The sequence below is a fragment of the Pteronotus mesoamericanus genome, unplaced genomic scaffold, assembly GCF_021234165.1.
Source record: "Pteronotus mesoamericanus isolate MK-2021 breed Mesoamerican mustached bat unplaced genomic scaffold, CSHL_Meso_final contig_591, whole genome shotgun sequence".
NCBI classification, from domain to species: Eukaryota; Metazoa; Chordata; class Mammalia; order Chiroptera; family Mormoopidae; genus Pteronotus; species Pteronotus mesoamericanus.
Genome location: NW_026555208.1, coordinates 1084231 through 1102124, shown reverse-complemented (window position 1 = coordinate 1102124; position 17894 = coordinate 1084231). Strand labels below are relative to the sequence as shown.

General features: G+C 40.9%; 2 protein-coding genes across 2 annotated transcripts in view; both read right to left on the bottom strand.

The window, feature by feature from the left end:
- LOC129076396 (tripartite motif-containing protein 5-like) overlaps nt 1–17894 on the bottom strand; it is a 111929-nt gene that overhangs the window by 74104 nt on the left and 19931 nt on the right. The window lies entirely within an intron of this gene.
- Nucleotides 857–15695, bottom strand: LOC129076393 (E3 ubiquitin-protein ligase TRIM22-like). The gene is made up of 8 exons (XM_054580566.1): nt 15601–15695; nt 9826–10305; nt 9152–9247; nt 8301–8531; nt 3933–3955; nt 2642–2742; nt 2323–2349; nt 857–2070 (listed from the first exon to the last, which is right to left on the bottom strand). Exons 2-8 carry the CDS (start codon nt 10234–10236, stop codon nt 1466–1468), a joined length of 1494 nt encoding a protein of 497 aa, XP_054436541.1. The 5' UTR covers nt 10237–10305; nt 15601–15695; the 3' UTR covers nt 857–1465.

Below are 17894 nucleotides of genomic sequence, written 5' to 3'. Positions count from 1 at the left end.
TCTGTAAATAAGCATCTCCTGCGTCTTCTTTTTTTACCCCATATCCATGGGAATTTGGTTCCTACCTTTTCTTGGGGAGTGATTAGCAGAAAGGGCACCCGGGCTGGAGAAACAGACCCACTTCCAAACTCGAATCCTCCACTCACTAGCTAGAGGACAGTCAAACATACCTCATAAGTTTGTAAATTCTTTAACTCCCTGATAAATAATTCTTTCCTATATGATATTAAAAAATAACTTAGATTAAGATACCCCCCATATATTTATTTATACACACACACAGTAGTAAGTATATATGTATTGTATATGTGTGCATGTACACATTTTTCACAGAAAATACTTTCTTTTTTATTCCACTGGGATAAGTAATTTCTCCTCTATATCTTGAGGTGGGTTCCTGCAATAGTCTGTCCTCATTTATACTGTGTTTTTCTGAAAAAAGTTTGTTCCTTTCCTATCCTGGGTAAATCAACCCCTCCTCATTTTTGACACTGATTTTAAAAGTAAGGATGAGAAAAGTGCATGGGATGGTACATAGGATGTTACACTTGGGTGCTTCACCATCAGAAAAAGGCCTGAAGACCAAAAGGCTGCCCCTCAAAGAATACCTGTCCCCAGACATGGCTCCCCCTGCTGGACAGACCTGGGACACACATACTTGTGCGTTTTCTGACCCATTCCCAAATGAGCGGCAGCAGGAGCGCTTACTGCTCCTCGGAAGGGCACAGACCTGTTGCCCAGGTCACCACAGCCTATGCTTCTCAGCGACATGACAGCAAGTATGTACTACCACTGTGCTGGACACGAACATAGGAGCTTTCCATTCAGTGGAGGTTAGTTTTACACAACAATCTTCAGAGTTAGGTGCAGCTTGAAGTTACGATTTGTATTTTATGAGAAGAAACAAAATTATTCATCGTTACACACCTTTTATGAGAAGAGGCAGGATCTGAACTCAAATAACCTGAACATAAAATTTTCATTCTGGGTATATATATTACTTTTGTTTTTGTTTTTTTCCCCTCAACTCTCAGAACAGCCTGCTGCTGCATGAGGGGCAACACGCAGACATACACTCAGATACCCCTTCGTGAGGGGTGCGGGGGGGGGTGATTGTGGATTGTCCTGAGATCATGGTTGGTGGAGACAGGAGCTTCATGCCTTTTAAGAGCAGTGATAGAGAAAAAGATGGAGAAATGGGATGGGAGAGATGTTATACCAATACTACTCTGTCTTTAGGAGAGATTAGATGCCTCTCACTGAGAATACAGAAAATGGTAAATGAGTAAATAAGCTTCCCTTCTAACCTAAATCAGAAACACTGCAAATCCCCAAAATGACTAAAAGCTCTGAAGAAGGGACACAGCAAGGCAGAGATGGCCTGAATGGAGCAGCTGGCTCAGGGGCAGGAGGTGGGCCCCAGGACAAGGGGGGCTACACGGGAGTGGGGGAGGGTGGGGAGGGCTCAGGAGCCCGGCGGGCACAGAGTCATGGGACGCGGACAGTTCCAAGGATTGAAATATGGATAAACAGCCTGAGAAAAGCGACACTTAGAGAACTTGTAGATGAGCGACCCATGGTTTGTGACATTAAAAAATGAGACAGTGCCTGCTTCATAGTCTAGGAAAACCCCTACTCGACAGGGAGGAACAGCCATGGAAAGAATCAAGAGCTTGGGATCAGAGGTGGGAGAGTCCTCAAAGGCATTGTACTCAGACTCATTCTGTAAGCCTATAACCCAGTAGCCATTCTCAGGCCTGAACCTGGAGTAAGTGTTTGAATTATTTACATTTGGGTTAAAAACAAACCCAGAGCTTTTCTTTTTATTGAGGTTACTTGTTTTACCGTATACCCCCAAGATCCAGGCAATCTTCCCAGACACATCAACTTCCCAGTAATACTTCCCCGAGGAGAAATTCTGGCTGCCCACAACGTCAAAAGCAGAAAAATTACATGGATTATGTGGATATACATTACTAATCATAGAATTTTGCCCAGCTGTCACTTCTCTCTGATCCGCAGAAATGACAACATTCGAAAGATCGTTGAGTGGATGCAGCATCAAGTCCACTGTAGGAAAAATAACACAGTCAGGTGAATACACAAGGCAGGTGTGTCTTGTGACACTGTGGGGAGGAATATTGGGAATCGACTGGGAGGAACATGAGGGAACGGGTCAGTGATGGATAGCTCACTTTAGAACTGCTGTTGGTATGCACATGTGGGAGGAAAACACGGTACTAAGATTGTGGCACTTAATAATACCAGAACTTCTGAAAAGAGATCAGAACATGGTGATTTGAAGAACTTGTGACTACTTACCCCAGTAGCTTTGGACTTCTGTCAGCTCTGAAATGACAAAAGTTTCAATGATGTTGTTAGAGCAAAGGTGGAAACACTGTACCTGTCTTTCTCTCGAGTGGGAACAGAAAAGGGGAGTCCTTTGAGGCTGTCAACGGGAGAAAGAGAGGACACCTGGCCCTTCCATCTGAGATATGTTGGCACCTTCACCAGAAGGAATTTGTCGCTTCCTGTCAGGACTACTTCTCTTTCATCTCATGTGGAAATAACATCCACTCCCCTATTTTGCTCTAACACTAGGAGAATCCCACACCCACACCTTTCCCCGGGCTCCCCTCACCTTTAAACTTCTGCAGCATCCCACTGAGATCTGGAACTCGGAATGTACTCTTTGGTTTCCTGGAAACAATTTTTGGCTTCTCCGAGGGCCAGATCTCGCTCCTAGAGAAGAAAAAAATTGACTGCTCACAGTTCTGACTTTGTGTCTCTCCAAGACCAATGTCTCCCTCAACTTTCCCTCCATGATGCCTCCTCGCTCAACTCTGCTTCCTTCAAGAGCCTGAGGGAGGGCGAGGTGAGACCCCTGACACTGCAGCCAGAAAAAATGTCTTCATGTCTACCTTTCCATTTAGCCTGTGAGTGACCTTGGGAAGGGCTTCTTCTCATGAAGGCCATGTATTTCTCCTAAAATGGAAGAATTAACTCTTTACTCTCTACCTTCTAAAAATATAGTATTACATCGTATAATGGTACCTTCAAAAGTTCTTTAGTGCTTAAAAAAATATTCGGTGTAAGAAGAAGCTTTGTCAGTGGTTCCTCTAGGACAAGGCCAGAAATATGGGTTCTCTGGCAGTTGGTTAGCGGAGAGGCTCTGGAACTCTGCTCCTGAGAGTTACAGGCTATCAGGTGTGGGGCTCCTTCATCTAAAGCCTGAAGGCCTCCTAAGCCTGTTATCTCAGTGTAGATGCTGAGAATGATACATGAGGTCACATTCTCTGGGGAAACATTACGAATATTTGGGTAAGGAGAAGCGATGACATCCAGATTAATAACGATCTGAATCTCACGTGCTGGTGCTTGTCAAGTAGGTAGGGAACTTTAGACAAATAAAACTTTTTTCCCTATAAGATGCCAATGTGTTTAAGCAAAAGAGGTTAATTATTGCACTAGGACTAAAGTCGTTTTTCCCCAAGACTTGAGTTATTTATTTATCTACTGCAACCGAAGAAAAGACTTTGCAAAACTCCTTGCAGAAAATTTGGGAGCCTGGCAGAGAAAGAGGACAAGGTTCTCCCTGTGACAAGACAGGCACCTGTGAAGTACTGAAACGAACGCTGAGGCAGAGACTGAGGTCTGACTCAAATGGGTGAAGCCGTTGAGTTCTGACGCTGCAGCCCCTGCTTCCAATGCTTCTGTTCACACAGACTCTGTGTCTGTGGTGGGAACCTCCCACCACGCGTGTTCCCTCCCACTAAAAAGTTTCACCTGTCATCAGCAATTTGAAACCATGAAATACCAAAATTTTAAAAATTATGTGATTTTCTAAAATTATGGTTGATTCGAGATTATTCTTACAGTTATAATTCTGTCATCACACAGAAGAAGGACCATGCCTAGTCTCGCACACATACCTTGTTATGACGTCAATCACATCCTGCAGAAGAGAGAGAATATATAAATCAAGTGTAAGGTTTTTAGATTTAGAAAATTAACATGGCTAGTTAAAATTTAATTGTGGACAAATTCCAAACATGTACAATCATCACCTCTGCAATACAAATGATACTCTTCTGCTAAAAAATGATGTGCCATTTATCTGAAATTCTAATTTAACTACACATTCCTTTTTTGTCTGGCAACACTCAAGGGAGTGATGAGCCCTCCTACCTTACAAAGATTTACTCACTGTCCTCCTCACACCCCTAGAACCTCTTGATATGTTGCTAGTAAAAACATGGTCAGAATAAATAAATGGGGGCAAACTGTAGAGATAAGACCCAGATCAACCACCCCGGAGGACTCAGGCAAAGATATTAGAAAGATGCTTCAAGGTTCTGGAGATGTAGTGTATTTAAAAGGAAAAGGGTAGGCATACAATTTTTAATATACATTTTTGAGAAGACTCCCTAATTCATTACACTTTTATTTATTCTAGAGACAAGTAAAAGTAATATCTTCTATTTGTCAGACATCATTCCAGGTTCTGGGGAATCAAAAATGAATAATTAATAATTACACTCCTCTGGAAGTATATTCTCTTTTGCTGCAGGAACAAGCAAAGTAGTTCCTCAAACGAATGTTCTCTGGCCTCCCTCTACTTTTCTATGTACCTCTACACACTACCTGAGGAGAATCTCATCAATTTTTAAGTATGAAACAGACCACAGAAACCAGAAGCAGAGAAAGCCTAAAATGCAACTGACTGTTTTCCAACCTTTAACACTGCATTGCCCAGATCAATATCCATTTCATCACTGACTTAAAAAGCATATCTTACCCTAAATTTTAACATCATATTGAGCCGGTTCAGTCCATATGGTCAGCTTCTTTTAGCCACCTTCTTTTCCCCATTTTAACATTATTGGCCTTATTTTTTTTAATGGAAATACACCAATATTTTTGGTTTTCCCCCTTTTAGTCTAAACCCTTTATATCAACAAGACTTGGCTGTACATCCTCAAAAAAATTTACTCTCTGTATTAGATTTTTGTTGTTATTGTACATAACATAAAACCCAGCTAAAACTGGCTTAAATTTAAAGTAAAAGAGAAACTCAGGAAGTAGGTATAACTTTTGTAATAACGAGATTTTTAGGAAAACTATGATCATCAGGATCTGTTTTTTCTTTTCAAAATCTTATTTTCTACCTGTCATATAGACTTTCTTTTCATACTCTATATGGTGTCAACATGAATATCCTGGTTTAAATAACAATTCATGATATGTTACCTAGCAGAAAAGAGAATTTCTAGACATAACCCTAAAATTCTAAGCATACAAATCATTGCCCTGAATTGGGTCAGGTCCATATCTTAAAATAATTACTACAACATTGGTAAACCTGTAGGAATAGAATATGCTAATTTACCTAGCATTGAGAGGCACCAATATTGCTAATGCTACTGATTTTATCAACCCTAATCAACTACATGGAGTGAGAGTAGTTCCTCAAACTATAATCAAGAGATGGTTAAAAAAAAAGCAATTAAATGAAGTTGGATAGACAAACAACTGTCCTTTACAGTCCATTCCTTAGCTGACACCATCTTCTCGCCCTATAAAAATCCCTCAAGGCTTTTAATAAAAATTAACAAGATACAGAAAAATTCTCATAGAAAATTTTATAAGCAAGCACAGTCTTTTTCACCTTTGACACTACTGGCATTCTGGCTCTGATAATTCTCTGCAATGGCACCTGTCTTGTGCTTTGCAGCTGAATGAGCAGCATTTCTGGCCTCTACCCACGAGACAGCAGTAAAATCCTCCAAATGGCCCTTGCTGCAGAGGTGTTTAAATGATCCCTGGAGAGAACTGACTTAGCGTAGAATTATTTTGCCATAGAATTGAATAGGATTACCTTACCCAATTGAAAAATTTTTTATGAAGCCATAGTAATCAAAAGTTTAGAGTGTCAGTGCAAAGATAACTATACATATTTATTTAAAAGAGTGATAAGAAATATACCCTTAAATTTGGAGCAAATGGATATTTGGCAAAAGTGCCAAAGTAATTCAGTGGAGAAGGGAGAGTCTTTTCACAAATGTTGAACTGAATTTGTTCATGGTTCAACATCATGGATGGAACTAGAGAACATGCTGCTAAGTGAAATAAGTCAGTCAGTGTAAGGCAAATACCATATGACCTCACTTATAAAAGGAATCTAATGAACAAAATAAGCTAACGAGCAAAATAGGACCAGAGACACGAAAATATGGAACAGACTGGCAGGGGCCAGAGGTTATGGGGAGAGTGATAATGGTGGAAAGAAGGGAAGGGACTAGTAAAAGAATATGTATGAACGACACATGAACATGGACAATGGTGTGGGGATTGGCTATGCAGCAGGGGGTGGGCTGGACAGAGGAGGGCAAGAGGGGAAAATTGGGACAAGTATAATAAAATAAAAAAGTAAATAAAGAATCTCAATATATTTATTAAAATTCCTATGATTGAATACTTACAATGGGTGATTTCATATGTAACTTATACCTTAAGAAATGTGTGTGTGTGTGTGTGTGTGTGTGTGTGTGTGTGTGTTTAAAGCAGAAGTAAAAATTTAGCAGATAGAAATTGATTACTCCAGCACTGGAGCCAAAATTAAGAAATTCTTGTTCAACACCAGTCCTATTTGCCATCATAAACAAATCCACAAACAAGTGCTGGAGAGGTTGTGGAGAAAATGGAACCTTAGTACATCGTTGGTGGGAATGCAGCCTGGTGCAGCCACTGTGGAAAACAGTATGGAATTTCCTCAAAAAGCTAACAATAGCCCTGGCTTGTGTGGCTCAGTGGATTGAGTGCTGGCCTGAGAACCAAAGCATCACCGGTTTGATTCCCACTCAAGGGCACATGCCTGGGTTGTAGGCAAGGTCCCAGGTTGTGTGAGAGGTAACCACGCATTGATATTTCTTTCTAACTTTCTCCCTCCCTTCCCCTTTCTCTAAAAATAAATAAATAAAATCTTTAAAAAAACAAACAAACACCAAAACCAAAAACAAACCAACCTAAAAATGGACTGCTTTTTGATCTGGCAATTTCAATGCTGGGATTATACCCTAAGAATCTTGAAACACCAATTCAAAAGAACTTATGGACACCAATGTTCACAGCAACACAATTTACAATAGCCAAGTGCTGGAAACAACCTAAGTGCCCGTCAGTAAATGAGTGGGTCAAAAAAAGTGTGGTACATTTACACAATGGAATACTATGCAGCAGAAAGAGAGAAGGAAATCCTACCCTTTGAGACAGGATTTGGAATACTATGCAGCAGGAAAGAGAGAAGGAATGCCTACTCAATGGATGGCATTGGAGAGCACTATGCTAAGTGAAATAAGGCAGGTGGTGAAAGACAAATACCATATGATCTCACCTATAAGTGGAACCTAACCAACAAAACAAACAAGCAAGTAGAATGTATCCAGGACATGGAAATAAGGAAATAACTAACAGTAACCAGAGGAGAGAAGGAGGAGGGGGATAACAATAAACAAGGGGAAGGGGCATCAAGGAACATGCACAAAGGACCCACGGAGAAAAACAGGAGAGGGAGGATTGAACATGGGAGGTGGGGGTGACTAGGACAGGGGGAGAGTAATGGGGAGAGAAGGGCGACAACTGTAATTGAACAGCAATAAAAAAATTAAAAAAAAAAAGAAATCCTTGTTCAGCTAGCAAAGGAGAATGGCAAGAAATCAAGCAGAGAAAATCTGGTATTTCCTAAGAGTCTCCATACATTTCATAGCTTAAAATCACAGTCATGCAGTTAATTTCATGAAAAAGAAATTAAACATTCTTATTCAGTACCATCTCTTATTCAAGTCACTATAGGTTTCCTCCAATCTTTCCCAAGCCAGTGCAAATACACACACACTAGCATATTTATACATGCTCATCCCTCACCCAGGTATTAATCTATCACTACATCTGCCACTCCTTAAAATAACAACAAAATGAAACACAAAGAGAGATGTGAGTTGTTTGACTAAGCTCAGTGAAGAAATGCCTTACAAATGTTAGATCACAGATAACAGAAGCCTATTAAGATTCTTCTCTCAAATTTTTGCACAGCCCTTTAGAAATAATAGTAATGGGAAATTCTCGTGCCACTTGTATATTGAATTTCCCAATGGCCCTTGAAATGAATGACAGAGTAGGGGTACTTAGGGTTCGATGGAACCTTTAGTGAGATAGAAGGTTCCAGGGCCCAGAAAGGAAAAAAACTTAACATCTGTGTTTCCTCTAAATCTTGTTTGTGGGAGCTCCTTCCAAAGTCTTACCTGCTGCATGTCTATAGGTGATTCACACCTGTGATGTGGGAACTCTGAGTTGAGCTCGTTCCCATACTGCTTCTGCTGAACCACCTGGTCTATAGTCACTGTTAAGTCGCCCAGCACATTCTCTTCATCTTCCTCGAGCTTTTGCAGCTCCCTCTGCTCCTCTCTGTCCAGGATGCCTCTCATTTCCTCAAACCCCTGCAGAATCCTCTCTCTCTCAGCCTGCACACAGTTCTTTGGGAATGAGAAGAGAAAGAGACAGTCAGCCTTTCATGAGCTTTGGGAGCCAAGACAAGAAATATTTTCTTCAGGCACTTAGGAGGGAAAAGGAAAAAATCAATTCCTGGGAAACCCATTTTTCCTACTATATTCCCTTGATCTCCTCCATGAGTAATTTCTCCAAGTCTTCTTCCTCAAGGCCCACCAGGAGACACAACGTGCTGCCTGGATGAAGCTGGGGTTGCACACACCTGTCCTGGGCAATCATGCCACATTGTATATGAAACTCCTCCACCTATACTTTCAAAACCAGGAATCCTGGGCCTTCCTTAATGAGTTTCCTGGGAGTATCAGAGCTTCATACTTGATGATGGAAATAGGTCATGGGATTCATGAATAATTTTTACATTGCTTCCCTCTGTGTCTTTCCTTCCAAAACAGCTGCTTTCACTTCTAACATGTCTACTCTGAAGCCTTTAACACTCAGTAGGGAAGGAATTGAGTGAGGACTAATCAAATGTCTTCTGGGCTCATTCATTGTGTGGTACCAAGGAGGAAGGGACCTCCTTGTACTTGGGTCAAGATGCTGCCCAGTTTCCTGTCTCAGGACTCCCTCAGGAATAATGTCTTCCTACCTTCCAGGTAGTTCTCTCTTCATTGATGTCAGCTTCCAACTGCTCAGCTTCCTGCTGTTCCTGCATCACCTTCTTCAGAGCTTCTTGGAGCTCCTCCTGTGAGAAAGAAATCATAGCTATGAGCTCCCTCAGAACATGGATTAAGAATAAATGGAGAAGAAATCAGGCTCACCTTAGAAGAGCGTAAGTTTCAGAAACGAAACTGGCAATTAAAACTGAGAATGTAGAGAGAAATCAGAGGAGGCGAATGTATCTTTTATCGCGGGTCATGCAAGCTACCACCCCTGTATCAACAGTAACATGCATCTCTCTTTCCCTAGAGGAAGACCTGATCCTGCAGCAAGTAAAGTTCAATCCTCTCATGGTCCCTTTTCTCTCATCTAAGCAAACATATTCCTAAAAATCCCATCTGTTCAAGTGGCAATCAGAACTTATCTTGGGAAGCCACTCTCAGTCATAAACATCTTTGCTAAGACTGTGAGGTCTATGCTTATTCTTGAAGAAAATGAACAAATGCACAGAAATGCTCTTCAAGCCTCAGAAGCTGAGCCAAGGGTATGAGAAGAGAATGCAAGGCTCAGATCTATGAAGACAAGGGGAATGGATAGGATTAAAAAGAGAAGATTTCACTTCAGGTACCATTCTGTGCAATGTTTCCCTGTCTTGGGACTTACCTGATACTCCTTGACCACCTCTGCCATGGGAGACATTTGGTGACCTTGGTGCTCCTGGACACACAATCTGCAAATAGGCTTCCCATCGTCCTTACAGAAGATACAGTAATCTTCCCCATGGTGCTCACAGAGATCTCTCCTCCTTTGCTGGTGTGGACTCCCATTGACCTCCCTGAATTTCTCCACTGTGTCCGCCAGCTCCCAATTTAACTGGAGTTTCCAAGGCTGGTATCTGCTCTGGCAAACCGGACAGCAGCATTCCAATCCTATGGGGCTCCCTGATTCACTGTTTTCAGTGATGCAGGCTGTGCAGAAGCTGTGGCCACAGTCCAAGCTCATGGGCTCTGTGAAGAGCTCCTGGCAGATGGGGCAGGTCACCTCCTGAATGCTCACTTGTGATGAAAAATCCATGGCCAAGCTCCCCTGGCTTCTTCCTGTCCTGACTCTGGAGGCTCTTCTTTCTCACAAACTCCTGAGGGGCTGGTAATACAGAGGGGGCAGGATAAGAATGGCAGGAAGAGGAAGAAAACTGATGTGCAGAGATTAAGAATGGGAAAAAACATTAGCATTCAGTTAGGAAAGGAAAAGAGAGAAGGTAGGTCAGTGACAGAATGAAAAGGGTTCTTCCTAATGCTTTCAAACGCTTCACTCTTATTTCATGTCATGTGACAAATTTTATCTCTTCAGAGCAATGACTGATCACTATTTTCTCTTTTTCTACTGGATAGAAGGACAAATTGAGGCCCTTCCTACTGAGAGCTTTGTGCTGCCCATCATTAGTCTTATTTTTTCCCCTCCCCCAAACACATTCAACATGATAAATACACTAACCTTTCTGCAGCACTGCTAGGCTTTCATACTTATTCCTCTCTCAGTGTGGAATGACCTAACCCTATGACTCACATGACTTATTTTTTTAACAATTTCATGGACTTATATTTACTTTAAATGTATTTTGTAAGAGTAGTATAATTTCTAGTAAATATATGGAATGGTATAACTATCACCAAATTCCAATATTAGAACATATTTATTATAAAACAAAGCTAATGCCATGAGCAGTCACATCCATTCTGACCCCGAGCCCCAGGCTACCATTAATCTCCCTTGTGTTTTTATAGATTTACCTTGATTGATAAATTCATAACAGTGGAATCATTTGGTTTCTTGAGTCAAAATTCTTCCACTTTGCAGGCTGTCATTGAGATTCATCCATCCTACCTTTCTCTTCCATGGAACAAATATAATCTTTATATTAAAAGCACAAAACCCACTGTTGTCTCAAAGGCTTTGAACTTGTCTGTCTCTGCATGGCTTGATCTTCTCCCTGACGTCACCCTGAGTTCTCACATTTTATTCAATCTCCCTCTCACATGACCTCTTATCAGAAGGGCCTGCTCCAGTGTATCTATAGCATAACTGCTAATACCATTACTTGCTCTACAACTGCTATATTTTTCTTATATTACTTTAAAATGTAGAACACCTTTCTTTAATTGTTTATTTTTTCTTCTTAAAAATGAATTCATGCATAGGTTGGACACGGCTTTGTCCACTGCTGTGTCCTCAGTGCCTAGAAGAGGGCATCACACAGGAACACAAGGTTTGATGAACACAGAAAACTAGACGCTCCCTATCTCTCCATGGAAGGTTGGAATTCTTTAATCAGCTTTCACTTTTATCCCATTATGAGCAGTTCTCCTATACCCGAGAATTGTTTCCTTGCCAACACACCTGTCCCACACAGAGCGTCCCCATGCCCTCCAACTCGTTCCCCAGAGAAACCTACAGAGGCAGCAAAGACCACAACAGAGACCTCATTTTATTACTAACAATTTTGTAACCAGTTGTAATTTAGAAATTACCTTGACCTATTTATTTCTTATATGAAATTTTTGAAAAATCAGTAATCACTTCTTAGATTAAGGATTACACAAAATAGTCACAAAGTCGACATGGGAATGTAAAAGTAGAGCATAGAAAATATAGTCAATAATATGGTAATAACTATGTATGGTGCAGGTGGGTACTTGAAATATCAGTTAGGGAGGGACTGCTCTGTAAAGTATATGATTGTCTACACATGATGCTATAAATATGAGACTAATACAGAATTATAATGAATGTCAACTTTAATTGAAAAATAATTAAAACAAAAGAAGAACAAACTTAAAAATAAAAAAGAATATTCTTTAAACATATAAATAAAATAAATAACTTACAGGGTTCAAGGTAATTCTTTTAAAACAGGTAGAGCTGCTGGAACACATACCATTATGAATAATGCCATTCATGTTCTCTCCACTATTACACAGATCAAATAGAGGTAGAGGTTGCAAGAAATAGATAGATACCCAATGCAATGAGTGTGTAGAAACAGAGAGAACAAGACCATCTGGGTAGTTCTGGGGAGTCTTGTGTTTGTAGATTTTGGGCCTATACTTTGGCCTGGACAAAAGGCAATGTGTCAGTAGGCACAAAAATGGGTGTGTTTTTATGGAGGAAGAGGTGTGTTCATATACTTAGGATAAACACATGGCAGAGACCCAAAGGACACAAACTCCAATGAGGCACCTGTCATCAGAGAGAAGACTCAATATGTAGGGAGGCCAAATCCTGGAGAAATAAACTGCCCTGTTCCAAGAACACATTAAAGGCTATTATGAATTTAGTTATGTCCTTCTAAAAGATGTTGAAATCTAACCCTAGAATGTTGGAATGTACCTTTGTTTAGAGACTGTCTTTGCAGGTGATTGTGTTAAAATGAAATCATTAGGATATGCGTTAATCCAACACAACTGTAATCTTATAGCAAGGAGAAATTTCTATACTGATAAACGTGCAGGCATGGAGAATGCCTGGTGAAGGTAACAGCTGAGATCAGGATGATTCAACTATAAAAGAAGGAATGCTGGCGAGTGCAAGTCAACTATCAGGAGTGGACCCAGCAGAGAGGCGTGGAACTGCTGCTTCCCTCACAGCTCTGGGAGGACCCGGCCCTGCCAACATCACTGATGTTTTATTTCTAGCCTCCAGAACTGTGAGAACAAATTTCAGTTAAGCCACCTAGTTTACAGTACTTTTGTATGGAAGCCCTAGAAAATGGACACACGTGTTTGTTTTTCTTTTCTTCATTTTCTGTATTCTATCATCGAAGAAGCATTATACCATTAAGTGAAATCTTTCCACTTAAGAGAGATAGACAGACAGAAACAGAATGTATTCTTGCTTTTGGAGATGGTACAATGTATGAGTTTTTACAGAGTAAGGTAAGGGCCAACTAGGGTCTCAGTTTTCTTATCTCACTATACCCTAATTGTCTGCACAGAGGTTTTCTGTACCTGTGCAGGTCAGACAAGGAAAATGTACGTGTCTCCACAATGTTGTAAAAGTCCTCTGAGGGCTTTAGCCAACATTCTTGACCCTCTTTGGCACCTTGAAGAAAACTGCGCATGAGAAGGTGAGCCTGTTCTTGGCATCCAGACACCTGGCCACCTCAGAAATATTGCAACTCCCTCCCTCCCCCATTCATCTATATTTATTGTTTTTTTTTCTTCTTCTTTCTCATCCTTCAAGTCCAGGGTTTAATCAGCATCACATTAATGAACCTCCTCTCAAGAACTTCAGCTCTCAGGTCAATTTGTTTCCAAGAAGTCTTATGGTAACAGAGGTCGTCTTCAGAAAGCTACCCCTAATCTCATCCTTTTCTCTCACAGTCAGTTCATCAGAAAACCCTGCAGTACTGTCTTCAAATTAGGTCCCAACCAACTCAGTCTTTCACCTGGATCCAGAAATGGTTTCCCACTAGTCTTCCTGATCCTGTCACTGGTCTCATTACAGTCTTCTAACATCATTGTTCACCATCAGCCAAAGTGATACTTTAAAGTGTACATTAACGGTGTGACTCCTTTGTTCAGATGCACATCATCAGTGAGTTGATCTTACCACAGTCTAGTTCGGCCCAATTACACATCCCCTTCTATTGCCTCATCCTCTCAGCCCACCAGCCCTCCAATCCAAACTGGCTGCCTTTATGTTCCTTAATCAGTCAGTACAAAAAACATCATTTCCTTGAAAACTCTAAACAAAATCAACTTCTCACACTGATGACTAACCTGAATTTTATTTAAAATTTCAAAGCCCTTTACCAGAGTTTTACGTTTATAATATAGAAATATTTTTCTTGTTTTATATCTTCTCTCTCTATCCCAAAATGTAATTTTCGTAAGTACATAATATTTGTTGTGTGTTCAATAGAAGTAAATAGTTTTTTCTTTTAACCAGAGCTGTATGCATTTGTTCTTTTGATTTTAATGAAAATTTCAAAATGCAAAGTACTTTACTTTCCCCTGTTGGGTGACTTGTAATAACCCCTGAGAACTCAATTAATAAACACCAGATATGAACCTTGTCCACCTTAGACAGACTCATGTTCTCTGAGAAGAAGGAAGAAAGGAAAATACATCTTGCATTAAAACATATGTAACAGAGAGATCAAGGGAAAAGTAGCACAAAGGTGAAATTACGATGGAGCTCTTTCTGAAAAATCCCCAACTCCTTTTTTTTTTTTTAGCGCCAAGCTAGGGAAATGTTAAGTAACGGGTTAATGTAATAAACAATGGAAGGGTGTGTCTAAGATGATGCAGAATATGTTCTGAAGCAGGAGAAAACACTGGAGGGTTATGGGGTAAAGTGAGGTCAGAGTAAGCTGTGGAATTCAGAGGTTCTCCTTCTGGACCTCCAAAGAAAAAAGTGGCAAGGTGGGAGCCACAGGATGGGCAGCAACCTGATCATCCAGGCTTGCCAAAAGGCTGATCATTTATCAGGAAGGTTGTGCACAGCTGCCAGAAGTTACCAAGACAAAAGTAAAAGGATCAGGGTCTAGGGAAGGGGCGGCAAGAGCCATGTCTGGTCTCAAAGGTGGCAAGAAAAAGCCCCTGAAGCAGCCCAAGATGCAGGCCAAGAAGTTGGGCTAGGAAAACAAGGAACTCAAACAATCAAAAAGGGGAGCAGAAGAAACTTGAGTTGCTGAAAGCAAAGGTTATGAGGAAGGGCCCCCCCAGGACACAGGCGATACCAAGAAATCTGGCCAGAAGTGAGCTGTTTCCAGTGCCTGGGGAAATGGTGATCCTTAGTTCCAGTCCCGTTTTAACATCTGAGTACCTTTCCATAACACCTGCTGCCACTTAGAGCTAGAATGAATCGTCTTGGAACTCACTGTATATTTAAGAATACATTTTTGTAAAAGATGACAGTAATTTAACAAAAGAGTAAAAGGATCCGCTTCAAGAGGCTCTCGCTCATCCCTGGCAGGGCCCCTAAACCTGCCCCACCAGATGCTCCCAAGGAAGGGCTCTGATTTCTTCTGGCCCCCACCAGGAGCTTGGGCGACAGGAAGAGGGAGAAGAAGGCTCCACCTCACAGGTTTCAGTGGGGAAAAGGAGGAAGGGATCATCTGCCTGGGAAACAACAAAGGGTCTGAGGATTCTGGCTCACCTTGGCAAGGAAGAAAGTCAAAACGGGAGAAGAGGAAGATGAGAGTAACAGCCTGGAGAAATAATGGTCCCTCCAAGAAACAAGTATGACTCTTTGCTCTTTCAAACCTCCCTTCTTTAAAGGTGCTCTTTCCCCAGGCCCAATGTTCCTCTTTTCTGCCACCTCAGCAGGGACAACCATAACCAGAGCAGCTTCAAACCACAATTTAAGTCACCAATCACATTCAGTCTCTTCCCACAAAGCCTCCTTTCCTTCGTCCTCAGAAACTGCCCCACTTACCTACAGGAGAAGTGCAGGAAAACTGAACCAGTGGAGAAGGTCAGCTGCAGGCCTGCTCAACATTTACTCAACAAGCCAGGGACCAGCTCTCCACAGAGGAGTTCTCAACAGGAAAGGAGTGAGAAATGAAACTGAAATGCAAAGGATAGGAATGAAACAAAGGAAAGAGAACAGAAACTTAAGAACAGTGCCACCTAGTGGGACACTTGGGGAAGTTAATGCTTCAGTAAGTTCTAGGACCTACAACATAGCACCCAGTCACTGTGTTTTCCCCCTTTGCAGATTATTCTAGTGAGAATATTTGAATAGGAAGAAAGTGAATTCCAATGATATAGTCTACCGCTTGCCTGAATACTCAGAATTTCTATTCAATTCTGTAACGATCAGTTAAGCTTATCTACATTCAGGTCCTAAATACCTTACTAGGGACAAAATCATGATCCAGAAAGTCTGGAGAGCTGCCCTTTGAAATGCAGAGTGTGATGCAGAGGAGAATCAGTGAAAGAACTCTAGTACTCTGAGCTCAGTGGTGGCAGCTGTCATCGTGAGAGGTAAAAATAAAATGTTAGAAAGGTTGTTCACTGTGAGCCTGCTGAGGAAATTCTTCCACAACCGCATTGAACTTCGCAGTCCACCAGTTAATTAGCAGCTTTCGTTCCTTCCTGGCCTTGGCAGGCCAGACGAGGAAGCCTTCCAGACATAATGGTGGCACAACTGTGTCAGTGACAAGTTACCAGCACCCAGGAGGTCAACAGACGGTGCTCTTCCCGTGTAGCCTTTCTCTGGGTAACCCTCACACCTCCATCGTCGTGCACTTTCCTCACTTCCTATGGGAAAAGCTTGCTCCTTTTTACACCATGAGTCAAAAGCAGAATGAACTAAATAAAAAAGAAAAAAGAATAAATGTAAAAGGTACAACTATTGCGTCTCATAGTGTAATAATAAAAATAGAGTTACAATAAATAAAATGAAATATAATTTGTTTTTAAATAAACAGATATGAAACATTTCTATTTCGTACACATGCTTTCAAGTCCTGTGATCACTCTTGTTCTTCTGAGGACATGTATCAGATGGTGCAGCTACAAGATGGGGAAGCTCCAGACAAGGATCCCTACTGACAACACTGCAGAGCTCGGCCATCTTCACACATTAACTCATATGAGACATGCGGGGCAGCTGAAACATCGATGTTTTTCTAATTAAAGCACAGATGTTTTGGTATTGTTGATAACCCACAAAAAGGTAAGAAAAGGTAAGCTACTCTTGCCGTATAAATTATTCTTGATTCACATGTCTATGAGGCAGGAAGTGCAATTAATTCAGGCAAAATTAGTCAGCCATATTGAAAGTTTTAGTTTTAAGGGTACGAATGAAGTTATTTCTAACAAGTAAACTCATGATGCTTTGCAGGTGCCTTGATAATCATGTACATTTTGCAGTAATTGTGTTCCAAAAGCTGGCCCTTTTCCTTTGTCATCTTTGTCATCCCATGATATCATCGTTGAATATTCCTCTTCATCTGGTCCTGCACCCAACAACATATGATTTATCAAGGTAGGAAGTGACCTATGTTATTCCTCATCATGTCAAATTTATTACAAAACATTGAGTATGGGGAGTGATATTTAAATAGAAAGACATTCAGTATATTCTTATGGATGTAACTTTAATTACAGTTAACATGTTCATGGAAATCATGGTTTTGTTCTATTGGTGGTGGTGCTGTCAACATGATTGCTGTGGTTATAATCAAATTCTGGTATTATTAGCTGTGGTCCACATTCCAGCATATTATGTTCTGAGGACCAGGGAATAATACATTCATTCTCACTCTGGCTCTGTGTTCCCTTTAGTCTCTACATCTCTCTCCTTTTGGAAAGGAATCTAATGACAGCTCTTCCGCTAATGATTTTTAACTGTTTCTGGACTGAAAAAAACACAGGCACAGGAATCAATGTGATTAAAGTGTGTTAGTGGAGATAAACTGCAGACATTGAGCGAAGGATCTGAGTACATCTTAGGGACAAACCAGAATATAAGATTTGTCGTTTATAGTTTAGTATTCTCTCTCTATCTGACCGTCCATCCCCCTACCCTCATCCTTCACTTGTTTCATCATTTTTTAACACAGATTCTTATTTCAAAATGCTTCCAGATGCTGCCCATTCAAACTACATGGATGCCCCTTGAGACACTTGCAACATATTCCTCAACAACCTGCCTCCCCCCACACAAACCTCTCTTGCCATAGATTTCTTATTGTTAAGAATATCACAAAATTCCAGCTTCCT